This window comes from Ahaetulla prasina, chromosome 1, assembly GCF_028640845.1.
Source record: "Ahaetulla prasina isolate Xishuangbanna chromosome 1, ASM2864084v1, whole genome shotgun sequence".
NCBI classification, from domain to species: Eukaryota; Metazoa; Chordata; class Lepidosauria; order Squamata; family Colubridae; genus Ahaetulla; species Ahaetulla prasina.
In genome coordinates this window covers 365,160,038-365,187,852 of record NC_080539.1, presented here as the reverse complement: position 1 = coordinate 365,187,852, position 27,815 = coordinate 365,160,038, and the positions used below count along the sequence as shown (strand labels likewise).

Here is a 27,815-nt window from a genome sequence, read left to right as displayed (position 1 = left end):
CTCTCTCAGCCCAACCTACCTCACAGGATTGTTGCAGGGAAAATAGGAGGATAAAGGAGTATTGGGTATGTTCGCTGCCTTAAAATATACAAATAATAAAGGCTAAAGTTATTGTTTTTTTAAAAAAAACCTAACCTCTGAAAAAAAAACTGCTAAGCAAAGGAGACGTGAAAGGTGATGCTGTTGTCCAAATTTCAACCTTGATCCTGAAAGTTTTTAAGCCATAAGATCTGGAAAAAATAATAATTTTTTTTTAATCAAAGCTGATCACAACATTCCCTTTTTACCTCTTTTGGGATAGTGTGCAAGATGTGTATCCAGTCCACTGTGATTGGTCTTAAAAAAAACAAGCAGTACTTGAATTCGGCTGGTTTCTTCTAAGAGATGTCACAAGAAAACCTTTCCTCACGGATGACAACCCGGCTTATCAATTTGCAAACCCTCAAGAGAAATCCATATTCTGGCATTTAAACACACTCTGGACGCAAAACGTCTCACTCCGAGAGCCAAAGGAAGTCTTTTCACTTAGGATACAGCCAAATGCTGATGGAAATAGAGGCCAAAGAAGACGGAAACGACTTGACAGGCGGCAATCCACCAGACGTAGAAAGAGAACAGTCCCCGGTAGAAAAGAGGAGTGAAGACGGTGCCCAAGGCACTAAGAGATGCGGTGATCTGTTCTACTGCGGCCTGGATATCTTCTTTCCCAGAGTCCTCAGAGGGGGCGGCCTGGCGAACCGGAATGGCATCGGGTGCTGGAGATGTTAGTGCGGGCTCAGGATAAAGGCCCCAGGAATAGTCACCTTTTGGGGAGAGAAAGGAATATGGGAGAGGTTCCATGCACCAAAATTCTTTTTATCAACCTGGTATATATATATATATATATATATATAAATGCAGTGGTGGGATCCTGCCAGTTTAACAACCGGTTCGGTAATTGCGTTCGCGCGCAAACCCGCGCATGTGCAGTTTTAACAAAACTAAACTTCCGCATTACTTCTGGGAAGTAACACAGCTGAGGCGCGGCAATCTGCTATGCTGCGCGAATCAGCTGAGAGGATAAAGGTAAGTAAAGCACGCAGGGGCGGGTGGATGGGCCCACCTGATTATCGGAGTGAACCAGTTCGCTCCCAGCTGATCGTTGGACCTACAGGTACATCTGAATTGGTCTGAACCGGCTGAATCCCACCCCTGTATAAACGCATATGAAAAATCCAGCTGCACCCTTCCTTCCTTTGGATAAAGTTGAAAGCGACACATTTTTATTTAGCTTAAAAGATGCTCAACCAATGAGGCAGCATAAATATGAAATTATTTAAAACTCAAACGACACATTTTGGGAGGGAAAATTACAGAGGGAAATAGGGAGTTCTCAACTTATAACCACAATTGAGACCAGAACTTCTGTTGCCAAGTGAGACAGTTGGTTCAGTTTTTTGCTCCCAATTTTATCATCTTTTTTTGCTATGGTCATTCAGTGAAACACTACAATTGTTAAGGGAAGTACGTGGTAATTAAATGAATTGGACTTTCCCCCAGGGGTGAAATCCAGCAGGTTCTGACAGGTTCTGGAGAACCGGTAGCGGAAATTTTGAGTAGTTTGGAGAACCAGAAAATGCCACCTCTGGCTGGCCCCAGAAGGATACTGCAAAATGGAGATTTTGCAGTATCCTTCCCATGCCACGCCTACCATGCCACCCCCACAGAACCAGTAGTAAAAAAAAATTGGATTTCACCACTGCTTTTCCCATTGACTTTGTTTGGACCCAAGTGGTGGGTGAGCGGGCACACATGCGCAACTCCATGCAAGCGATAGGCACTTTGCACAAGCGGTGGACACACAGATATGCATACACACCTGTTCACACACAACCATCCCCTAGCCCCCCACCACTGGTCCACCAAGCCGGAAAGGTTGGGGAACCGCTGCTCTAGACACTTCAGTGACTGAAGGATACTGTTGTGACTCGTCCTCCCACCTCTCCTCAGCCGGGCCCCTCCCATCTCCAACTGGGCCTTTTATCAGACTCCGAGTCTGATAATGAAGATGAACGGCCTGTCATGCCTCCAGCCCCCGGCCCTGGCCCATGCCTGGAGAGGATGCCAGGAGTGAATGAACAAGCCCGATAAACCTCACTCCTACAGCATGTGAGCAGGAAGCCAGCCAGGTGCTGGAATTAGTGACAGCAGATCCAGCTGAAGACAATTCAGAGTAGGAGGACCCTCGCTTCCGGAGATCTGAGAGGCGACGTCAGCAGAAGGAGGGATGGGGCAGGCCTGGATAAATGCTGAGTCATGGAGCCACATCCCACAGCCTATATAAAGGACCTGCTTTTGGCATTCCAACCTTGAGTCAAGCAAAGTCTTATCAAGTTTGCTCATGCCGGACCCTATCGCTGAAGTTACAACTTGGACTCCTGCCTGCCCTGATAAATCTCGAAGGGACTTGGCAAGCTGCAGAGGCTTTGTTGCCAAGTTTGCCACGGACTTCCTTAACTCGTTCGTCGGAGTGGGGGGTGGGACACGACAGATACTTTACCAAGAGTTTTGAGGATGAGGGTACAGTGCAGGGTGAGAAAGATTGGCGCCAGGTATTGGAGGCTGACCACTGTTACATAGCAGTAGATTCTGGTGATCTGGAAATAAAATAAAAATAAAAAAGGAACAATGAAGAATGAGAATTGAGATCTGGTCATCTAAAGCAGGGGTCTCCAACCTTGGCAATTTTAAGACTTGTGGACTTCAACTCCCAGAATTGGCATCTGAATATTGGCTCCCAGAGCCAAGCAAAGCTGGCTGAGGAACTCTGGGAGTTGAAGTCCACAAGTCTTAAAGTTGCCAAGGTTGGAGACACCTGCTCTAAAGTCTTAAATAGCAACCCAGATACAGATAGTCCTTGACTTATGACCACAATTGAGCCCACAAATTTCTGTTGCTCAGCAAGACAGTTGCTAAGTAACTTTTGCTCCATTTTACAACCTTTCTTGCCACAGTCGCTAAATGAATCGCTGCAGCTATTAAGTTAGTAACACGGTTAAAAAAATGGACTATTTTCCACACTTACGACTGTTGTAACTATCCCCGTGGGCACCTGATCAAAATTTGGAGGCTTGGCAAGTGGCATGTATTTATGAGTTATAAATATTTATGCATTGATGTATTTATGCATTTATGACGTTTACCATATTTTTCGGAGTATAAGATGCACGTACCTTTTTTGGTGAGGAAAACAAGAAAAAGAAATCTGCCTCCCAGCAATTTTGCCTCGTTGTAGCAAAACAGCAAACAAGAAAACAGCCTGCTTTACTTTCATTTTTGTTTTTAGCATAGCTTGATTAACACCAGGGGCCTCTGGTGGCTCAACAGACTAAGTCTGTCTGTTACTAACACTGCTGCTTGCAATTACTGCAAGTTCAAGCCCCACCAGGCCCAAGGTTGACTCAGCCTTCCATCCTAGGACCAGGGTATCTATGAGACCACCTTCTGCCACCGATAGCCTCCCAACGACCTGTGCGCTCCACAGAGTGGGCCTGCTTAGGGTGCCGTCGACCAAACAATGTTGGTTGGCGGCCCCCAGAGGGAGAGCCTTCTCTGTGGCAGCACCGGCCCTTTGGAACGAGTTACCTCCGGGGTTACGCCAACTCCCCGACCTCCGAACCTTCAAGCGGGAATTAAAAACTTTATTATTTAATTGTGCGGGACTAGCCTAAATGTATTTTAAATGTATTTTAATTATAGTTCTTAAATTTTAAAGGGTTTTATGTCAGTTTTGACCGTTTTAGTAAATTGGCCGATTAATATATTCGTTTTAAATGTTTTTAAATTTGTTATTTATATTATGTGTACTTTTGTGTTTTTTAATATGGCTGTAAACTGCCCTGAGTCCTTCGGGAGAAGGGTGGTATAGGAATTTTTTTTTTTTGTTTTGTTTACATTTATATCCCGCCCTTCTCCGAAGACTCAGGGCGGCTTACAGTGTGTAAGGCAATAGTCTCATTCTATTTGTATATTTACAAAGTCAACTTATTGCCCCCCCAACAATCTGGGTCCTCATTTTACCTACCTTATAAAGGGTGGAAGGCTGAGTCAACCTTGGGCCGGGCTTGAACCTGCAGTAATTGCAGGCTACTGTGTTCTAATAACAGGCTCTAACAGCCTGAATAAAAAATCCTTTAAAAGGTAGGTAAAATGGGGACCCAGATTGTTGGGGGCAATTAAGCTGACTTTGTATATAATATACAAATGGATGAAGACTATTTCTTAACACATTGTAAGCCGCTCTGAGTCTTCGGAGAAGGGCGGGATATAAATTCAAATTTAAAAAAAAACAAAAGAAAAAAAATCTGCTCCCAATTTACCTCCTTGCAGCAAGCAGCAGAACCACCACCACCACCCCTGCAGCAATAGGCCATGGCAATCCCTGCAGCCTGAAACAGCTGAGAGTCAGGAGGTTGATCCAAGGGACAATCAAGCAGCAAGTGTGCTAATTAGGCTGTGGTGAAGCTGAAATGGGCTGTTTCTTCTTGCTGCTTGCTGCAGCCAAAGGATGGGGTCCAGTGGGTGGGTGGGTGGGGCTACATTCGGTGTAAAATGCAAAAAAATACGGTATGAACAGAAGCACAGAATCAAAATCACGTGAAGTATTAGTACCACTTTATAAAGCCTTAGTAAGGCCACACCTGGAATACTGCATCCAGGTTTGGTCACATTACAAAAAAAGATGTTGAGACTTTGGAAAAAGTGTAGAGAAGAGCAACTAAGATGATTAAAGGTCTGTGGACTAAAACATATGAAGAGCGGTTGGGTATGGCTAGTTTAGAGAACTAAACACGGTGGCTCAGGAGCTAGGACGTTGAGCTTGTCGATCGAAAGGTCGGCAACTCAGCGGTTCGAATCCCTAGTGCTGCCGTGTAACGGGGTGAGCTCCTGTTACTTGTCCCAGCTTCTGCCAACCTTGCAGTTTCGAAAGCACATATAAATGCAAGTAGAAAAAATAGGGACCACCTTTGGTGGGAAGGTAACAGCGTTCCGTGCGCCTTTGGTGTTGACTCATGCCGGCCACATGACCACGGAGACGTCTTCGGAAAGTGCTGGCTCTTCGGCTTTGAAACGGAGATGAGCACCGCCCCCTAGAGTCGGCAACGACTAGCACATATGTGCGAGGGAAACCTTTACCTTTACCTTAGTTTAGAGAAAAGATAGACCAGGGGTCTCCAACCTTGGTCCCTTTAAGACTTGTGGACTTCAACTCCCAGAGTTCCTCAGCCAGCTTTGCTGAGTTGAAGTCCACAAGTCTTAAAGTTGCCAAGGTTGGAGACCCCTGAGATAGACTAAGGCTGACATGATGCTATATTCCAGTGTTGGAGGGGCTGCCACAAAGAAGAGGGGTGTGTGTGTCAAGTTATTTTCCAAAGCACCCAAAGGAACAAGAGAGGGAAACTAATCCAGGTAAAAAGCAACATGGCATTAAGGAGAAATTTCCTAACAGTGAGGAGAATTAACCAGTGGAACAGCTTGCCTCCAGAAGTTGTAGGTGGTTCATCACTGGAGATTTTTAAGAAAAGATTGGACAGCCACCTGTCTGAAATGGTACAGGCCTGTGATGGTGAACCTATGGCATGCGCGCCACAGGTGGCATGCGAAGCCATATTGGTGGGCACACAAACGTTGCCCTAGCTCAGCTCCGGCACGCATGCGTGCGCCGGCCACCTGATTTTCAGACCTTCCAGGCCCACTGGAAGTCAGAAAACAGGCCATTTCCGGCCTCCGGAGAGCCTCCAGGAGGGTGGGGAAGGTTATTTTCGCCCTCCCCAGGTTCCTAGAAAGCCTCTGGAGCTTTGGGAGGGTGAAAAACGGGCCTACCCTGACCAGCGTGCCATCACGTGCTTAAAGTGGGGGGAGCGCAGGGTGGTTATACGCACATGCCCGGGGGTGGGGTGCATTGAATTATGGGTGTGGACACATGTACGTGCTCCCCCCCGCACTCCCCCCACTTTTTGCACACGACAGCAAAAAGGTTAGCCATCATTGGTATAGGCTATAGCAGGTGTCTCCAACCTTGGTCCCTTTAAGACTTGTGGACTTCAACTCCCAGAGGCCCCTCAGCCAGCTTTGCTGGCTGAGGGGCCTCTGGGAGTTGAAGTCCACAAGTCTTAAAGGGACCAAGGTTGGAGACCCCTGGGCTATAGGGTCTCCTGCTTGAGCAGAGGGTTTGACTAGAAAACCTCCAAGGTCCCTTCCAGCTCTATTCTGATTGATTGTTTGATTGATTATGGTTGCAGTGTCCCAGGGTCATGTAATCACCCTTTGCTAACTTTCTGACAAGCAAAGTCAATGGGGAAGCCAGATTCACTGAACAACTGTGTTACTAACTTAACAACTGCAGTGATTTGCTTAACAACTGCAGCAAGAAAGGGCGTAAAATGGGGCAACGCTCACTCAACAACAATCTTGCTGACCAACGGAAATTTTGGACTCAATTGTGGTCACAGGTTGTGGACTGATTACCTGTAAATGGTTTCCTTCACCTTGCCCTGTTTGCTGTGAACCATCTTGGGCCTACCTTCCGCTGAATCTCCAGCATGGGGATCCGGCCGGCCTCCCGTTTCATTTGCTCCACCCAACGCTCAGCCAGATTCAGATACGCCTGGAGGTGGTAGCGGATGACAGCCAGGCGTAGCACACAGAGCACGACAATCGTCCAGAGGCGTACAGAATTGTAGGTGGTGTCCGACATGCTGTCACAAAGAGGAAGGGAATCCATTAGCTCTCTTGAGGATCAGGAAGGACGCCTGTTGTATCTGCGCCCCCCGAGCCGGGCCTCCTGCCAGAAAGTGACTTGAAAAGTGAGGGGGAAGGGCCGTCAGGACTTACCTCGGGCGCACCGGCTTCCCTCGCTCAGCTCCAGGAGCCAGAGGCAGACCAGGTGGAAGAGATAACGAGGCCTCCGTCCCCTGACTCTTCCCCGCCCCCGCCCCCCCGGCCATGCCTTCAGACCCAGCTGAAGGCAATCAGGCCTGGCTGGACCCGTAGGCAGGAGAGGCGGGAACAACAGAAGCAGGGATGGGGCAGTCCTAGGAAGTGCTGAGTCATGGAGCCACGCCCCACAGGATATAAAGGCAGCAAGAGCTGCTGTGCCTCTTCGTAGCAGGCAAATTAACTGCTTAACTAAGAGCTGAAGTACTGTTTGTTCCTGGGTGACTCATCGGCGTCGAGGGAGATAACACTTGGCAGACGCTTGCTATTTTGCTGCCAGAGCTGATAGTGCCGGCTAATTAAGCCATCGCTCGGACGGAGGCGAGGGGAGACAGAACAACGCCTTTCAAATGCTGAGCTGCCAAGCAACAGCCTGAGAATTGATTCCCAACCTCCCTTTTGAATCTAAGTTACTAAGCCTCATGGATGCAGGGATGTTAAAAGGAATGCCAACAACAACAAAATTAAGCAGAAATTACATGAATTATAGCTCAAAAGGAAACAGGGTTGTTGTTTTTTTAAAAAAGGAAATCACAGCCTGAATGCAATTCCCTCCCCTCTTAACTTACATCTGGACCGTCTCCTTGCCCATGGGGGCCTTCAGCAGGAGATCTCGCGAAATGGGCTTGATCCACATCAGAATCATGATCACGGGAGCAAGAAAACTGGCATGCAGAAGGAGTCTATGGGATGAGAAGAGCGAGGTTTGTTTGGTGTTAGGCCGATTCTCCAGACTTTGAGGGCCTGGAAATGTGTATCTGGCAACACCCCCCCCATCCACCCCCACCCCCCAAATAAGCTTTTAAGTAAGGATTAACAGTGTCCAAAGGGTAGGGTCGAAAGAGTTAAGATCCACAATGGTGTGATCAAAGTTCCACCTGGTTTTTATGTGCATCTCATTTAAAAATTTGGAGCATCGCACTGTATTTATATCTATATATCTACCTATATCTGTCTGTCTGTCTGTCTGTCTGTCTGTCTGTCTGTCTGTCTGTCTGTCTGTCTGTCTGTCTGTCTGTCTATCTATCTATCTATCTATCTATCTATCTATCTATCTATCTAATCTCTATCCTATCCTATCCTATCCTATCCTATCCTATCCTATCCTATCCTATCCTATCCTATCCTAATTCTAATTCTAATTCTAATTCTATTCTCTCCATCCATCCATCCACCCACCCATCATCTTATAGTCAATCAGTCAGACAGGCAGGCGGACTGACTGATGACTGACTATAAAATGATAGTCAGTCAGTCTGCCTGCCTGCCTACCTATCGATCTTATTTATCTACCTACCATTTTAATAATTTTCAACCGTAAGAATTAGAGCTTTTACTGGCTCTAGGATCACCACTGTCCCTTGAACAACATGGGACTGTGGGGTGCTGCGATAGTCACAAGTGAAAATACCGGTCGTAAGTCTCTTTTTCAATGCCGTGGTAACTTTGAACAATTGCTAAACCAATGGTTGTAAGTCAAGGATTAACTTGTAAACAAGTCAAATTCAAGGGAAGCATGCCAGACCTATTTCGAGGTTCTGTAGATATTCTGAGGTATCATTGCTCCTTTCTTGATTTTACCTTCCAATGTTATTTCTGGAACCGTGTCTATGAATCACTGCCTCAATCTCTCACCTATCAATTGTCCTAATTAAGTTGATCCCACAGCAAAAGGACACTTAGGCCCCTATATTTTAGAAGAAGGTGAGGCAGGTCTTTCTTCAATTCTCAGGACATATTGGGCTCTTTTAAAGCTAAGCAATGAGCTTGAACGTAACTGGATCTTTGGTTGGTTGGCCACCATCCTGAGCGCATCCAACTGAGTCTGGGCTAGCCGTAGGCCCGGGAAAGTCAAGCAGGCACCAATGAACGAACAGAGGCCCACGAGGCCCACTTTAATTCCGAGTTTTGTCACCGGAATCCTGGAAGGAAGAAACAAATGCCCCATAAAGCCAACCATGAACCCTGGGCAGAAACCTTCAAAGTTTTTTTTCAGAGGAGAGAAGGTCTTGGTGTTAAGAGAAGGCAGGCAATCAATTTACTTACACCTTGGCTGAACTGGTCAAGGCCAGTTTGGTTAGTGGTTAAGGAGCTGACCTAGAAACCAGGAGACTGTGAGTTCTAGTCCTGCCTTAGGGGTAAAGCTGGCTGGTTGACTTGGAGCCAGGAGATGGTGAATTCTAGTCTGCCTTAGGCATGAAAGCTGGTTGGGTGACTCACCCCTGGTTGGGTCAGGGGTGGGTTGCTCCCAGTCTGCCCTGGTTCAGGTGAACTGGAAACAGTGGCGGTGGCGGGAGGTTCCGCCCACCAACCCAGACATCACCAAAAATGCTCTGCGGATGCGCAGAAGCGCCACGTGCTCGTGAAGCGAGCACGCGCGCTACCGATAAGTGAACCGGTAGCGCTGGGATTTGAATTCCACCATTGCTCGGCGCCCAACCGACCTCACAAGGTTGTTGTGGGGAAAAAGAGGAGGAAGAAGCAGTCTTATGAAGGTTCTCTGCCTTGAGTTTCTTATAAAGTAATAAAAATCTAATGAATAAAAACATATTTTAAAAATGGAATGACATCCTTATTTCCTTATTTATTATTGTCTTTAGAGCCCGACTTTCTCCTGAGAGTTCAAACCCAACACCATAAGTACCGTACTGGGGAGGTTCCCACTTCTAATTGCAACAAAAGTTGGATCTAAACTAGAAGAGGATCAAAACTCAATAAGCAAACACTTACATCCATTCCCATCCTTGGTCCATGAAGAAGACCTCCAAATTGTTATGGACGCTGGTTAGTCCTGGACAGGGGAGAGAGCTGATCAAGGCAGTGCAAAGGGCTTAATTTGGCCGGCCAAGGTGGCAAGGGTGCCCAGCTATGGCCCATGCCCGAGGTCACTCACCTGCATTGAGCCCAAATTCGAGGTAATCTTCCCGGACCACCAAAACCACCATTGCAATCAGAAGGAAGAGGAAGGCGAAGGAGAGGCAGACAGAACGCTCACCTCCCTCTTTGGAGCGGAAATAATGACGCATCACCATAACAAAAATTTTGCTGAAGCTGGTGCTAAGGGCATAACATCAACCATTCTGTCCCAAAGGTCCTTTTTCAAGAGGCAACTACACTTTCTGTTTTTTTCTTTGAAGATGTTTCGCTTCTCATCCAAGAAGCTTCCTCAGCTCTATTCACAACAGAGCTGAAGAAGCTTCCTGGATGAGAAGCGAAACGTCTTCGAAGAAAGACCGAAGAAAGACCGGAAGAAGGGCCGGAATAGCTCAGGCTGTTACAGCCTGTTATTAGAACACAGTAGCCTGCAATTACTGCAGGTTCAAGCCCGGCCCAAGGTTGACTCAGCCTTCCATCCTTTATAAGGTAGGTAAAATGAGGACCCAGATTGCTGGGGGGGCAATAAGTTGACTTTGTAAAAATATACAAATAGAATGAGACTATTGCCTTATACACTGTAAGCCACCCTGAGTCTTCGGAGAAGGGCGAAATATAAATGTAAACAAAAAAAAAACAAAAAAAACAAAAAACCAGAAAGTCCAGTTTCCACTTGAAAAAGGACCTTGGGGACAACCATAACCTGAATGACTGTGAATCTCTGCAGATATCAACCATTTTGCTTCCAGTCTTTGAAAAGGAAAAGACCACATTTTAAAGTTTGCACAGGTAGTCCTGCAATTACGTAGTCCTGCAATTACGACATTGAGGTCATTTAGTGACCGAAGTTTCAACAGCACTGGAAAAAAAGGGACTTATGACCGTTTTTCACACTTACGACCTTTGCAGCTTCCCCCTGGTCAAAATTCAGATGCTTGACAACTGACTCATTTTATGACGGTTACAGCATTCCGGGGTCATGTAATCACTAGCGCAACCTTCTGACAAACAAAATCAAAGGGGGGAGACGGATTCACTAAACAACCCTGTTACTAACTGAACAACTGACGTGATTCACTTAACAGCCGTGGAAAGAAAGGTGATACAAGTGGGTCACAAAATTCACTTAATAACCCTCCTGTTTAGGAACAGAAATTTTGGGCTCGATTGTGGTCATAATCGAGGGTTACCTGTACGGTATAAAGGTGGATGCAAAAGGGAAGGCTGAGGGTCCCTGGTTGCAAAGGATACACGGAGAATATGGCTGTCAGAAGGCACCAGAGGATTCCAATGTTAGTTTCTTTCTGGGGATCAACGAGGCAATAGTAACCTTCAGTGAAAAGGTAGACCAGAGTGGAATATCCTGCGAAGTCCACATACCACTGATATTCCAGGAAATAGCACAGAACTAAACAGAAAACAGAAAATGCTTAGCATTGTTGTGTCTTGCCCGCTCTCACCGCAGCCGGGGTCTTCTTATCTGCTTCCGAACGCTGAGGAATGTCCTAGTATGCCTCCCGGCCCCAGCCCTGGCTCCATGCCCAGACAGGCTGAGGAGGAGGGGGCACCTCCCGGCCCCAGCCCTGGCTCCATGCCCAGGCAAATGGAGCAACTAGACCCCTCCCCCTCCCCCACAGTATGTGAGCCTGAGGGAGGTCAATTACCAACAGCTGCCGACTGGAGTGACCCTCGCTTCAGAAGAATTGATAGGCGGCGGCGTCAGAAGGAAGGGAGGGGCAGGCCTGGATAAGTGCTGAGTCATGGAGCCACACCCCATGGCCTATATAAAGGATCTTCTTTCTGGCAGTCTCTGAGTCAGGCAAAGTCTAAACATATCTTGCTGAAGTCACTTTCTGGTCTCCTGCCTGCCTTGAGGACTTTGCTAGGACTTTGGCAGAGCTGCAGAGGCATGCCTGATTCGGATTTCCCTGACCCGGCCGTCAGCAGAGGAGTGGGACACGACAAGCATTCCATCTCAGCTTTGATCTAGTTCAGTGACGGCTAATCTTTTTGCTATTGCGTGCTGGGGGGGTGGGGTGTCGCACGCACGCACGCCGACACCCATAATTCTGTGCGCCCCGCCCCCACGCATGCAAACCCGCCCACCCCGCTCCTGGCATGCGATGGCACAGTAGGCCCATTTTTTGCTATCCCCAGCCTCCAGAGCCTTTCTAGGAGTCTGGGGAGGGCGAAAACAGCCTTCCCCACCCCCCTCCCGGAGGCCCTCCGGAGGCTGGAAACTGCCCATTTGCCAACTTCCACTGGCAACAACTATGGCAAGAAAGGTCATAAAACGGGGCAAAATCCACTTAACAACTGTCTTGCTTAGGAATGGAAATTTTGCTGCCATAAGAGAGTATACCCTGTGTTTCTAAATTTGCAGCATCCTTATGAGATGACAGTCTTCCGGGACCACCCCATATGATAAACATGTAGCTAAGAAAGTCCAACCTCCACACATTTACCCAGAGCATCCACTGTTCGGATAGGGCTACTCTCCAGCTGCAAATCAATATCTCGGGGAACGGTCGAAGGTTTCCCATCGGTCACCCCATTGATCCTCCTGCTGCAAAGAAACAACAATATCCCTGATTACTGCTTAACTTGGTTTAGGCTTGATGTAACTGGAAAACAGATCAAGTTACAGTAAAACTGGGGTGTCAAAATCAAGGCCTGGGGGCCAGCTCCAGCCCGTGAGATACTTAGATCTGGCCTGCAGAGCCACCCTGGAAACAACGAAAGGACTGGCGCACACTGCTTCTGCCAGCAAAAATGGGCTCCCGAGCTCCGTTTTCACTGTCAGAGGGTTGCCGGAGGCCATGGCAGCCAAAAATGGAGCTTGGGAGCCCATTTTTGGTGGCAGAGCGCTTGAGCCACCACAGGCACCCCCAACATGAGTGATGTTGAGCTTCCCATGCCCATCCTGGTCACGCCCCCCCCAGGTCGAACACAACCCTAATGCGGCCCCTGCAGTAAAATAAGGCATTAACATAAATCACAACTTTTTGCTTTTCCATAAGGTATGAACTTTGGTCACCTAATGAGAAAGAAGGACTCCCTGGAGAAGAGCCTAATGCTGGGAAAGATTGAGGGCAAAAGAAGAAGGGGACGGCAGAGAACGAGGTGGCTGGATGGAGTCACTGAAGCAGTCGGCGTGAGCTTAAATGGACTCCAGAGGATGGTAGAGGATAGGGAGGCCTGGAGGAACGTTGTCCATGGGGTCGCGATGGGTCGGACACGACTTCACAACTAACAACAACAACAAAGGTATGAACAAGCCATTTCTATAAAGATCTATCAGTCTAACCTGTCAAACCCAAAGCCAGAGTTTCATTCTTTTCCACATGGAGCACAAAGTTCAGAAGCGGTCTCCATGTGGAAACGAAAGTACTTATGTTCTTTTCTTTAGTCAAAGTACTCCGTTTTGCCATTTCAGCCAACTCCGTCAACTTCTGCCACCATTCGTCCATGACAGGAATTGAAGTGGCCTTCCATTTTTGTGCGTACAATAGTTTTGCTGCCGTCAACATATATAGCCGTGATGGAGGCACGCAGCACCCTCTGTCTCTGCCACGCATGCGCGGGGCACATGCATGCAGAAGGGCACGTGTAGGGGGCGCATGTGCATGCATGGGGGCCGCATGCACATTGCATTTTGAGGGTTCAGGTGTGCACGAAGGCGCTTTGGACATTCGGTCCGGGCCCCGGGGGGCGGGGACGCACCACAATCCTGCGCCTCATTTTGGGCCTAGTAGGCCTCCCTGCAGCCTCCTGGGAGCGAAAATGGGGGGCATGGGGACTCCTGGAAGGAGAGGGGAGGGGCCAGCAATTTAACTACCGGTTTGTCTGAACCGGCTGAATCCCACCACTGATCTTAATGCTGCCAAGTAAAAAAAACAATGTTTTACCTGCCAAGAAGATCGGCCTTTTGCTAATGGGACTTACCTGTCCCGCTTACCCTTCGGCTTCTGCTTCCCTGCCAAAGCAAGTAGCTCCTCTTCTGAAGGATGTTTGTAGCGGTGCAAGCTAGCAAAATATAAAACACCAGTTTGATGCCACATAGAAAGGAAAAACCAGGTGCCATAGATACAGGACCTGTTTGTTAGTGAGTTGGTCATTATTTCACCTCTTTATGTTTTTCTGTTGAAAACCGGGGGACGGTATTTGTATGGCAGGGAAATTTTTTTATTTTTATTTTTTTTGCTAACCTTTTTGCCATTGTGTGCTAGGAGTAAGGGAGGAGCGGGGGGTCGCGCACACACGTGCCCACACCCATAATTCTATGTGCCCCGCCCCCTTTAAGACCCTTTAAGACTTGAGGACTTCAACTCCCAGAGTTCCTCAGCCAGACGTCTGCAGGAAAGGTCAAAAAAGGTCAAGATAGCAATCACAACTCTGCAATGAAAACACCACCCCTTTTGAATTAGTCACATGTACAATCATCATCATCATAATCCCTTGCGGAGTGGAGTCTGGGCAACTGAATGGAGCTAGCAGAGTGTGATAATGGCCGGATGCCCTTCCTGTTGCCAATGCAGAGTTTTGTTCAGCAGATATATTCTCAGTGTGCCCAGAGACAGAAATATCTGCCTCTACTTGGGATCAAACTCACAGCCTCCTGATTATGATCTGCATCAATGATGACATTATGATGACTGCATCAATGAGTCACATGTACAATGCCCATTCAAAAAAGGAAGGCCTTCAATTACTCGGTTGTCAACTCAACTTGTTTGACACACATAGACCCTCTCTGGACCATCCCTGTTCCGGCTTTTGTTGCAAATTTGAGGGACCATTTTCTCCTCCTAAGGTTGCAGCAAGAAGGGATTCATTGAAGGCTTGCTGAAGAAAATCTGATGAGCCAGACTCAAAGAAGGAGCCCCTTTTTGCCTTCCACAGAACAAGCCATGTTTGCTACTACAGAACAACACGACTGTCTTGTTACAAAGGATGAGGTACCTTCCATTGCAAAGGAGCCATCGGGCGAAGGACCAGTGGGGTGCCATCTTCTGAAAGACACTGGCTACGAACAAGGAGAACACAAGCTGTATCCCCATCAATGCCTGCCAAGAAGAGAGAGACACATCAGCTCATCAATGCTTCTTCCTCCAGCAACCATGGCTCATAAATATGACGCCCTTCTTCCATCCAAGAGAAAACAGCCACTTTTCCCAATTATCTCAGGTGAAGAATGTTGGTTTCTCCATCCCATCAACCTTTCAAGACCAGTGTTTCTCCAGCTAGGATGTGTGCATTTCAAATGTTTTTATGTGTACCTACGAGTTTGGAATAGTGTTTCTCAATGGTGTTGAAGATGTGTGGACTTCAACTCCCAGAATTCCCCACAAAGGATGTGTGGAACTCAAATTCTGGCTAGGGAATTCTGGGAATTGAAGTCCACACACCTTTGAGAGGCCAAGATTGAGAAACACTGCTCATCAGAATGCATCTCACTTCATTGCTGGCTGGGGATGATGGGATCTGCAGCCCTGCGCAAATGGAGGCTCAAAAGGAAGTACACAGCAAATACAATGGAGACTTTTTAATTTTTTATGTGGAAAGGAGGAGAGGGAGAGTGCGAGAGCATTAACTCCATCTTATTCTCTTTTCTGATTTTCAAAAAGGTAATATTGTTACCCAACTGTTACTCAGCATCACTAGAATTTGAACATATTTACTCTTACATTGATGTTACCTAGTTGGGTCATTAAATGTCTGCAAGCAAACAACCAAGCTCAGAGAGCACCAGAGACTCCACAATGATTTATTATTTTCCAACAAAATGGGCCTTTTAATTCTGTTTGGAGACATGTCTCATCCATTATTATTATTTTTTGCTTCCTTTTTGCACATTTTTCACAATCTGCCCCCCACCCCCGTCAAATAGAATTTTGAAAGAATAGAATAGAATTTTTTTTTTATTGGCCAAGTGTGATTGGACACACAAGGAATTTGTCTTGGTGCATATGCTCTCAGTATACATAAAAGAAAAGATACGTTCATCAAGGTACAACATTTACGACACAAATGATGGTCAATATATCAATATAAATCGTAAGGATTGCCAGCAACAAAGTTATAGTCATACAGTCATAAGTGGAAAGAGATTGGTGATGGGAATGATGAGAAGATTAATAGTAGTGCAGATTTAGTGAATAGTTTGACAGTGTTGAGGGAATTATTTGTTTAGCAGAGTGATGGCCTTCGGGAAAAAACTGTTCTTGTGTCTAGTTGTTCTGGTGTGCAGTGCTCTATAGCGTCGTTTTGAGGGTAGGAGTTGAAACAGTTTATGTCCTGGATGTGAGGGATCAAATACAAGGAGGCACTGCATTGCTTCAGGGTTGAGCTACCATGTAGACATTTGATAGGGTAGCAAAATGTTGTGATGCCAAACCCCGGTCTATTTTTAAAAGTAGGACACTGATCCGAGAAGAACTTCAGAAAGCATTAGGGACAGAACTAGCCGAGGAGAAAGAGATGGAAGAAACTAAGGGAAGGCTGTTACCTCAGCCCTTCACTGAGCAACAGAATACTTTTCTTCTCAAAAGTATTAATTTCCAGTTTTTCCTTCTCTTTTTTTCTGACACCAGAAGAGCCAGCAGACCTGTCTACCACCTGACAGCATCCTCACCAGTTCAATAAAAAGAATTACGTGGGGGGGAAAATTACCTTATTTCAAGAAATAAGCAGCAACAAGCAAGATGATAATCCCCAATGCTGAGCTGAGGAAAAAGATTGGATATTCCCCTTAAAAGGCTCATGAGCAGCATTTCTAGCTGTCCAGATTTTCAAACTTGATTTCACACATGTCCGTGGAAATACAGGTAGTGCTCATTTTACAACAGTTCACTTAGTGACTGAAAAAAGTGACTTACGACCATTATTCACGCTTATGATCATTGCATCATCCCTACGGTCACATTTACATTTGGATGCTTGACAGCTGACTCACATTTATGACGGTTGCAATGTCCCTGGGTCATGTAATCCCCTTTTGCGACCTTCTGACAAGCAGAGTCAATGGGGAAGCCAGATTCACTGAACAACCATGCTACTAACTTTAACAACTGCAGGAATTCACTTAACAACTGTGGCAAGGAAGGTTGTAAAAGGGGACAAAGCCCACTTAACTGCCTCATTTAGCAACAGAAATTTTGGGCTCAATTGTCATAAGTTGAGGACTGCCTATACTGTGTCCAGTCATACAGTCAAGTATAATTGAGCCTGGGATTATGGTCGTAAGCTGTGCCAGTTGTTAAGTGAGTCATCACAACACAGATTCAAATTTTTTGTGGTGATCATTAAGACATCCATGGTCATTAAGCAAACCCATTGTCTGCAATTGGCATTTTTTTGCTGGAAATAAGATAAAAAGGCCGCTTTCTGGCAAAAAGCATAATAAATCACACCCCATGACTGTGGGAAGCTGCAAATGACCATAAATGATGGCCAGTTGCTAAGTTCCCAAAATGTGATCACATGATCACAGGGGCTGGCCATCAGAACCTCAAATTCAGGTTATAAGTACCTTTCACAGAATTCATCTTAACTTCCAACGGTTGCTAGGCAATCGGATGTAAATAAAAGACTACATGTCGGTAACTTCCTATTATGCAAATACATTTCTTTGGGCTTTTTCAGTCCACAAGGGATCTTTGAACAGAGAACATACCCTTATATTTGTAGACATACAAATGCAAGGCAAGAATTCAAACTTGCGAACATTTGCTCAAAAAAGCATGATTCAAAGTAACAAAAAGCCATTGATGGGTTCATACAAGGCATGATTGCATCCTCCGTTGCACACATTCGTGTTCCAAACCATGTTGGCCAAGGGATGCTTCTTGGATACATAGGCACAAGTTTGTTAAAAAAAAATTAAACCAAACAAGAAAGGATACTATGTCCATGCAGCAAAATACTGCCTGCTCCTCTTGGTGAGATTGTATGGTGGAAGTGTTAAGGGACCTGATTTGTATGCCACTGGTCCAACGTTTTGGGAGAAAAGGATCAGGAAACCACCGAAAAAGTATCAATTAAGAGCTGGCACACAAAAAAGTCTGAGTTAGTGCAAATTATCACTCCTTTTGCTGCGTTATGCCTAGTGCCGCATAACGGGGTGAGCTCCCGTTACTTGTCCCAGCTTCTGCTAACCTAGCAGTTCGAAAGCAGGTAAAAAATGCAAGTGGAAAAATAGGGACCACCTTTGATGGGAAGGTAACAGCATTCCATGCGCCTTTGGTGTTTAGTCATGCCGGCCACATGACCACGGAGACGTCTTCAGACAGCACTGGCTCTTCGGCTTTGAAACGGAGATAAGCACCGCCCCCTAGAGTCGGGAACGATTAGCACATATGTGCGAGGGGAACCTTTACCTTTACCTATCGGTCACAGCCCAGTGCCACGGCACTTCTTCCAAGGGTGAAATCCAGCAGGTTATGACAGGTTCTGGAGAACTGGTAGCAGAACTTTTGATCAGTTCAGAGAACCGGTAGCGGAAATTTTGAGTAGTTCAGAGAACTAGCAAATACCACCTCTGGCTGGTCCAAGAGTGGGGTGGGAATGGAAGTTTTGCAGTATCCTTCTCCTGCCCACCCACTAGAATAGAATAGAATTTTATTGGCCAAGTGTGATTGGACACACAAGGAATTTGTCTTGGTGCATATGCTCTCAGTGTACATAAAAGAAAAGATCGTTCATCAAGGTACAACATTTACAACACAATTGATGATCAATATATCAATATAAATCATAAGGATTGCCAGCAACAAGTTATAGTCATACAGTCATAAGTGGAAAGAGATTGGTGATGGGAATGATGAGAAGATTAATAGTAGTGCAGATTTAGTGAATAGTTTGACAGTGTTGAGGGAATTATTTGTTTAGCAGAGTGATGGCCTTCGGGAAAAAACTGTTCTTGTGTCTAGTTGTTCTGGTGTGCAGTGCTCTATAGCGTCGTTTTGAGGGTAGGAGTTGAAACAGTTTATGTCCTGGATGTGAGGGATCAAATACAAGGAGGCACTGCATTGCTTCAGGGTTGAGCTACCATGTAGACATTTGATAGGGTAGCAAAATGTTGTGATGCCAAACCCTGGTCTATTTTTAAAAGTAGGACACTGATCCGAGAAGAACTTCAGAAAGCATTAGGGACAGAACTAGCTGAGGAGAAAGAGATGGAAGAAACTAAGGGAAGGCTGTTACCTCAGCCCTTCACTGAGCAACAGAATACTTTTCTTCTCAAAAGTATTAATTTCCAGTTTTTCCTTCTCTTTTTTTCTGACACCAGAAGAGCCAGCAGACCTGTCTACCACCTGACAGCATCCTCACCAGTTCAATAAAAAGAATTACGTGGGGGGAAAAATTACCTTATTTCAAGAAATAAGCAGCAACAAGCAAGATGATAATCCCCAATGCTGAGCTGAGGAAAAAGATTGGATATTCCCCTTAAAAGGCTCATGAGCAGCATTTCTAGCTGTCCAGATTTTCAAACTTGATTTCACACATGTCCGTGGAAATACAGGTAGTGCTCATTTTACAACAGTTCACTTAGTGACTGAAAAAAGTGACTTACGACCATTATTCACGCTTATGATCATTGCATCATCCCTACGGTCACATTTACATTTGGATGCTTGACAGCTGACTCACATTTATGACGGTTGCAATGTCCCTGGGTCATGTAATCCCCTTTTGCGACCTTCTGACAAGCAGAGTCAATGGGGAAGCCAGATTCACTGAACAACCATGCTACTAACTTTAACAACTGCAGGAATTCACTTAACAACTGTGGCAAGGAAGGTTGTAAAAGGGGACAAAGCCCACTTAACTGCCTCATTTAGCAACAGAAATTTTGGGCTCAATTGTCATAAGTTGAGGACTGCCTATACTGTGTCCAGTCATACAGTCAAGTATAATTGAGCCTGGGATTATGGTCGTAAGCTGTGCCAGTTGTTAAGTGAGTCATCACAACACAGATTCAAATTTTTTGTGGTGATCATTAAGACATCCATGGTCATTAAGCAAACCCATTGTCTGCAATTGGCATTTTTTTGCTGGAAATAAGATAAAAAGGCCGCTTTCTGGCAAAAAGCATAATAAATCACACCCCATGACTGTGGGAAGCTGCAAATGACCATAAATGATGGCCAGTTGCTAAGTTCCCAAAATGTGATCACATGATCACAGGGGCTGGCCATCAGAACCTCAAATTCAGGTTATAAGTACCTTTCAGAATTCATCTTAACTTCCAACGGTTGCTAGGCAATCGGATGTAAATAAAAGACTACATGTCGGTAACTTCCTATTATGCAAATACATTTCTTTGGGCTTTTTCAGTCCACAAGGGATCTTTGAACAGAGAACATACCCTTATATTTGTAGACATACAAATGCAAGGCAAGAATTCAAACTTGCGAACATTTGCTCAAAAAAGCATGATTCAAAGTAACAAAAAGCCATTGATGGGTTCATACAAGGCATGATTGCATCCTCCGTTGCACACATTCGTGTTCCAAACCATGTTGGCCAAGGGATGCTTCTTGGATACATAGGCACAAGTTTGTTAAAAAAAAATTAAACCAAACAAGAAAGGATACTATGTCCATGCAGCAAAATACTGCCTGCTCCTCTTGGTGAGATTGTATGGTGGAAGTGTTAAGGGACCTGATTTGTATGCCACTGGTCCAACGTTTTGGGAGAAAAGGATCAGGAAACCACCGAAAAGTATCAATTAAGAGCTGGCACACAAAAAGTCTGAGTTAGTGCAAATTATCACTCCTTTTGCTGCGTTATGCCTAGTGCCGCATAACGGGGTGAGCTCCCGTTACTTGTCCCAGCTTCTGCTAACCTAGCAGTTCGAAAGCAGGTAAAAAATGCAAGTGGAAAAATAGGGACCACCTTTGATGGGAAGGTAACAGCATTCCATGCGCCTTTGGTGGTTAGTCATCCCGGCCACATGGCCACGGAGACGGCTTCAGACAGCACTGGCTCTTGACTTTGAAACGGAGATAAGCACCGCCCCTAGAGTCGGGAACGATTAGCACATATGTGCGAGGGGAACCTTTACCTTTACCTATCGGTCACAGCCCAGTGCCACGGCACTTCTTCCAAGGGTGAAATCCAGCAGGTTATGACAGGTTCTGGAGAACTGGTAGCAGAACTTTTGATCAGTTCAGAGAACCGGTAGCGGAAATTTTGAGTAGTTCAGAGAACTAGCAAATACCACCTCTGGCTGGTCCAAGAGTGGGGTGGGAATGGAAGTTTTGCAGTATCCTTCTCCTGCCCACCCACTAGAATAGAATAGAATTTTATTGGCCAAGTGTGATTGGACACACAAGGAATTTGTCTTGGTGCATATGCTCTCAGTGTACATAAAAGAAAAGATACGTTCATCAAGGTACAACATTTACAACACAATTGATGATCAATATATCAATATAAATCATAAGGATTGCCAGCAACAAGTTATAGTCATACAGTCATAAGTGGAAAGAGATTGGTGATGGGAATGATGAGAAGATTAATAGTAGTGCAGATTTAGTGAATAGTTTGACAGTGTTGAGGGAATTATTTGTTTAGCAGAGTGATGGCCTTCGGGAAAAAACTGTTCTTGTGTCTAGTTGTTCTGGTGTGCAGTGCTCTATAGCGTCGTTTTGAGGGTAGGAGTTGAAACAGTTTATGTCCTGGATGTGAGGGATCAAATACAAGGAGGCACTGCATTGCTTCAGGGTTGAGCTACCATGTAGACATTTGATAGGGTAGCAAAATGTTGTGATGCCAAACCCCGGTCTATTTTTAAAAGTAGGACACTGATCCGAGAAGAACTTCAGAAAGCATTAGGGACAGAACTAGCTGAGGAGAAAGAGATGGAAGAAACTAAGGGAAGGCTGTTACCTCAGCCCTTCACTGAGCAACAGAATACTTTTCTTCTCAAAAGTATTAATTTCCAGTTTTTCCTTCTCTTTTTTTCTGACACCAGAAGAGCCAGCAGACCTGTCTACCACCTGACAGCATCCTCACCAGTTCAATAAAAAGAATTACGTGGGGGGAAAAATTACCTTATTTCAAGAAATAAGCAGCAACAAGCAAGATGATAATCCCCAATGCTGAGCTGAGGAAAAAGATTGGATATTCCCCTTAAAAGGCTCATGAGCAGCATTTCTAGCTGTCCAGATTTTCAAACTTGATTTCACACGTCCGTGGAAAGACAGGTAGTGCTCAATTTACAACAGTTCACTTAGTGACTGAAAAAAGTGACTTATGACCATTATTCACGCTTATGATCATTGCATCATCCCTACGGTCACATTTACATTTGGATGCTTGACAGCTGACTCACATTTATGACGGTTGCAATGTCCCTGGGTCATGTAATCCCCTTTTGCGACCTTCTGACAAGCAGAGTCAATGGGGAAGCCAGATTCACTGAACAACCATGCTACTAACTTAACAACTGCAGGAATTCACTTAACAACTGTGGCAAGGAAGGTTGTAAAAGGGGACAAAGCCCACTTAACTGCCTCATTTAGCAACAGAAATTTTGGGCTCAATTGTCATAAGTTGAGGACTGCCTATACTGTGTCCAGTCATACAGTCAAGTATAATTGAGCCTGGAATTATGGTCGTAAGCTGTGCCAGTTGTTAAGTGAATCATCACAACACAGATTCAATTTTTTTGTGGTGATCATTAAGACATCCATGGTCATTAAGCAAACCCATTGTCTGCAATTGGCATTTTTTTGCTGGAAATAAGATAAAAAGGCCGCTTTCTGGCAAAAAGCATAATAAATCACGCCCCATGACTGTGGGAAGCTGCAAATGACCATAAATGATGGCCAGTTGCTAAGTTCCCAAAATGTGATCACATGATCACAGGGGCTGGCCATCAGAACTTCAAATCCAGGCTATAAGTACCTTTCAGGGAATTCATCTTAACTTCCAACGGTTGCTAGGCAATCGGATGTAAATAAAAGACTACATGTCGGTAACTTCCTATTATGCAAATACATTTCTTTGGGCTTTTTCAGTCCACAAGGGATCTTTGAACAGAGAATATACCCTTATATTTGTAGACATACAAATGCAAGGCAAGAATTCAAACTTGCGAACATTTGCTCAAAAAAGCATGATTCAAAGTAACAAAAAGCCATTGATGGGTTCATACAAGGCATGATTGCATCCTCCGTTGCACACATTCGTGTTCCAAACCATGTTGGCCAAGGGATGCTTCTTGGATACATAGGCACAAGTTTGTTAAAAAAAAATTAAACCAAACAAGAAAGGATACTATGTCCATGCAGCAAAATACTGCCTGCTCCTCTTGGTGAGATTGTATGGTGGAAGTGTTAAGGGACCTGATTTGTATGCCACTGGTCCAACGTTTTGGGAGAAAAGGATCAGGAAACCACCGAAAAAGTATCAATTAAGAGCTGGCACACAAAAAAGTCTGAGTTAGTGCAAATTATCACTCCTTTTGCTGCGTTATGCCTAGTGCCGCATAACGGGGTGAGCTCCCGTTACTTGTCCCAGCTTCTGCTAACCTAGCAGTTCGAAAGCAGGTAAAAAATGCAAGTGGAAAAATAGGGACCACCTTTGATGGGAAGGTAACAGCATTCCATGCGCCTTTGGTGTTTAGTCATGCCGGCCACATGACCACGGAGACGTCTTCAGACAGCACTGGCTCTTCGGCTTTGAAACGGAGATAAGCACCGCCCCCTAGAGTCGGGAACGATTAGCACATATGTGCGAGGGGAACCTTTACCTTTACCTATCGGTCACAGCCCAGTGCCACGGCACTTCTTCCAAGGGTGAAATCCAGCAGGTTATGACAGGTTCTGGAGAACTGGTAGCAGAACTTTTGATCAGTTCAGAGAACCGGTAGCGGATATTTTGAGTAGTTCAGAGAACTAGCAAATACCACCTCTGGCTGGTCCAAGAGTGGGGTGGGAATGGAAGTTTTGCAGTATCCTTCTCCTGCCCACCCACTAGAATAGAATAGAATTTTATTGGCCAAGTGTGATTGGACACACAAGGAATTTGTCTTGGTGCATATGCTCTCAGTGTACATAAAAGAAAAGATACGTTCATCAAGGTACAACATTTACAACACAATTGATGATCAATATATCAATATAAATCATAAGGATTGCCAGCAACAAGTTATAGTCATACAGTCATAAGTGGAAAGAGATTGGTGATGGGAACTATGAAACGATTAATAGTAGTGCAGATTCAGTAAATAGTCTGACAGTGTTGAGGGGATTATTTGTTTAGCAGAGTGATGGCCTTTGGGAAAAAACTGTTCTTGTGTCTAGTTGTTCTGGTGTGCAGTGCTCTATAGCGTCGTTTTGAGGGTAGGAGTTGAAACAGTTTATGTCCAGGATGCGAGGGATCTGCAAATATTTTCACGGCCCTCTTCTTGATTCGTGCAGTATACAGGTCCTCAATGGAAGGCAAATTGGTAGCAATTATTTTTTCTGCAGTTCTAATTATCCTCTGAAGTCTGTGTTTTTCTTGTTGGGTTGCAGAACCGAACCAGACAGTTATAGAGGTGCAAATGACAGACTCAATAATTCCTCTGTAGAATTGGATCAGCAGCTCCTTGGGCAGTTTGAGCTTACTGAGTTGGCGCAGAAAGAACATTCTTTGTTGTCCTTTTTTAATGATGTTTTTGATGTTGGCTGTCCATTTGAGATCTTGCGATATGATAGAACCCAGAAATTTGAAGGTTTCTACTGTTGATGCTGTGTTGTCAAGTATTGTGAGAGGTGGAAGTATGGAAGGGTTTTTCCTAAAGTCTACCACCATTTGGCAAATGGTGGTAGACATGGCAAACCTCCTTCCCAGGCTGAAGGTAATCAACAACTGGCAGATGACCTGAATGAGTTTTACTGCAGGTTTGAAAGGAAACTACAGCCACCTATCTCCACAACCCCCATCTCAGACACACCAACAACAGCCAAGCCTCCTACAACTGACCCCATTTCATTGGGTTCACAACCCCTAGTGATCACAGAAAAGGAAGTGCAGGACCTATTTCACAGACAAAAGCCAGGAAAAGCTCCAGGCCCAGACAAGATAACTCCTTCTTGCTTAAAAGTCTGTGCTGACCAATTGGCCCCCATCTTCACACATATTTTCAATAAATCACTAGAGATGTGCTATGTTCCTTCTTGCTTCAAACGCTCTACCATCATCCCAGTGCCGAAGAAGCCCACCATCAAGGAACTGAATGACTACAGACCAGTTGCTCTAACATCTGTAGTCATGAAAACCTTTGAAAGGCTAGTGCTTTCCTACCTGAAATCCATCACGGATCCGCTGTTAGACCCCTTGCAATTTGCATACCGAGCAAACAGATCAACAGATGATGCTGTTAATATGGCTCTGCACTACATCCTACAACATCTTGAGTCTCCAAAGACCTATGCAAGGGTCCTTTTTGTAGACTTTTGTTCAGCATTCAATACCATCATTCCAGACATTCTTCTAACTAAGCTAAACCAGCTACAGGTTTGTACAGGTTGAACAGACTTGTAAGTGGATCACAAGCTTCCTAACAAACAGGAAGCAGCAGGTGAAGCTAAGCAAGATCACATCAAATACCTGTACAATTAGCACAGGGGCCCCCCAAGGCTGTGTGCTCTCTCCACTTCTCTTCTCTCTGTATACCAATGACTGCATCTCCAATGATCCATTTGTTAAGCTACTGAAGTTCGCAGATGACACAACAGTGATTGGTCTCATTCGAGACAATGACGAATCCGCATATAGACGAGAGGTCGAACGACTAGCCTTGTGGTGCAACCAAAACAATCTGGAACTGAACACACACAAAACCGTAGAAATGGTGGTAGACTTTAGGAAAAACCCTTCCATACTTCCACCTCTCACAATACTTGACAACACAGTATCAACAGTAGAAACCTTCAAATTTCTGGGTTCTATCATATCGCAAGATCTCAAATGGACAGCTAACATCAAAACATCATTAAAAAAGGACAACAAAGAATGTTCTTTCTGCGCCAACTCAGTAAGCTCAAACTGCCCAAGGAGCTGCTGATCCAATTCTACAGAGGAATTATTGAGTCTGTCATTTGCACCTCTATAACTGTCTGGTTCGGTTCTGCAACCCAACAAGAAAAACACAGACTTCAGAGGATAATTAGAACTGCAGAAAAAATAATTGCTACCAACTTGCCTTCCATTGAGGACCTGTATACTGCACGAATCAAGAAGAGGGCCGTGAAAATATTTGCAGATCCCTCGCATCCTAGACATAAACTGTTTCAACTCCTACCCTCAAAACGACGCTATAGAGCACTGCACACCAGAACAACTAGACACAAGAACAGTTTTTTCCCGAAGGCCATCACTCTGCTAAACAAATAATTCCCTCAACACTGTCAGACTATTTACTGAATCTGCACTACTATTAATCGTTTCATAGTTCCCATCACCAATCTCTTTCCACTTATGACTGTATGACTATAACTTGTTGCTGGCAATCCTTATGATTTATATTGCTATATTGATCATCAATTGTGTTGTAAATGTTGTACCTTGATGAACGTATCTTTTCTTTTATGTACACTGAGAGCATATGCACCAAGACAAATTCCTTGTGTGTCCAATCACACTTGGCCAATAAAATTCTATTCTATTCTATTCTATTTCTACGGTTTTGAGTGTGTTCAGTTCCAGATTGTTTTGGTTGCACCACAAGGCTAGTCGTTCGACCTCTCGTCTATATGCGGATTCGTCATTGTCTCGAATGAGACCAATCACTGTTGTGTCATCTGCGAACTTCAGTAGCTTAACAAATGGATCATTGGAGATGCAGTCATTGGTATACAGAGAGAAGAGAAGTGGGGAGAGCACACAGCCTTGGGGGGCTGTGTACAGGTATTTGATGTGATCTTGCTTAGCTTCACCTGCTGCTTCCTGTTTGTTAGGAAGCTTGTGATCCACTTACAAGTCACACCCACCAACCCACACCACATCCACCAAGCCATGCCCACAGAACCGGCAGTAAAAAAAATTGGATTTCACCACTGACTTCTTCCCTAAAGATCAGTTCCAAGAATCTCAAGACACCAGGTGATATAACAAAGGGTTTTACGACAAACACACACACACCTTTGTCAATCCAAATAGGTATCTCGGCTTAGACCAGCTAAGCTTTACAGCTTATCATGCTGTAAATTGTAAACCAATGTTTTCATCTGCTGCTTATTCTCCATTTCTAGGTAGCCTGCTCCTGACCATGGAAGCTCGATTTAATGCGTCCCGATTACCCCAAAGCTTAAGGCGTGCGCAGCCGCCTCCTCTAATCAAATTCCATTCGCCTTGGAAACATTCAAAGTTGCTCCATGCATTTTTATTTTAAAGAAAAATACCTGTAAGGAAAGGAGACTACAATAGCAAAGCACCTTCCCCCCACCCGTAATCCTCAGGCTCGCTCTCTGAAAGGGAGAGGAAGCAGCTTAGCGAAAGCAAATAAAAGCTTCATTAAAATTAAAGGCTCACCATTATATCAGAGGATCGCGATCCAGGAAAATTAAAAAAATGAATAAATTCAAAAACCGGGCAAAAAGAGAAAGTCAAACACAGCGTGCCTTTCCTTCTAATCCCCTAGCCAAAAAGAGGCGTGAAATCCTCTGGACCAATCAAAAGCCGCACCAGCCCACGATCGTCAACCAATAGCAAAAGAAGGAGGCAGGCGGTGATTTCCCTTTTCTTCCCTTGGGGAGAATTCAAGGTCCACCTGCTTCCGCTTTTCAGCGGCCTACGGTGCCGCTTTGCATCTTGGGATTTGTAGTCTCATCCTCCCTGGCGGTGTAAGATTACTGTACTGTACAGCAATATTACAAAAATGCTTGTTTTTCCCTCTGCAAAATTGCTTATGTTTATATAGCAGCAGCAACTATTCTTTTCTTCATCTCTCTCGCATATTATTGTAGGGA

The 27,815-nt window shown here is 45.0% G+C and overlaps 1 protein-coding gene across 2 annotated transcripts; it reads right to left on the bottom strand.

Moving 5' to 3' along the window:
• Window positions 1–238: 238 nt before the first annotated feature.
• Window positions 239–27,528, bottom strand: TMEM161A (transmembrane protein 161A). Of its 2 annotated transcripts, none has more exons than XM_058163436.1 (12): window positions 27,379–27,528; window positions 14,812–14,915; window positions 13,795–13,875; window positions 12,315–12,415; window positions 11,101–11,257; window positions 9,869–10,020; window positions 9,706–9,766; window positions 8,754–8,897; window positions 7,545–7,658; window positions 6,563–6,737; window positions 2,540–2,636; window positions 239–803 (listed from the first exon to the last, which is right to left on the bottom strand). In XM_058163436.1, exons 1-12 carry the CDS (start codon window positions 27,379–27,381, stop codon window positions 526–528), a joined length of 1,467 nt encoding a protein of 488 aa, XP_058019419.1. In that variant the 5' UTR covers window positions 27,382–27,528; the 3' UTR covers window positions 239–525. The 2 variants fall into 2 exon arrangements, with proteins under 2 accessions (XP_058019419.1, XP_058019420.1); XM_058163437.1 differs by having other exon boundaries at window positions 12,315–12,412.
• Between the last annotated feature and the right edge of the window lie 287 nt (window positions 27,529–27,815).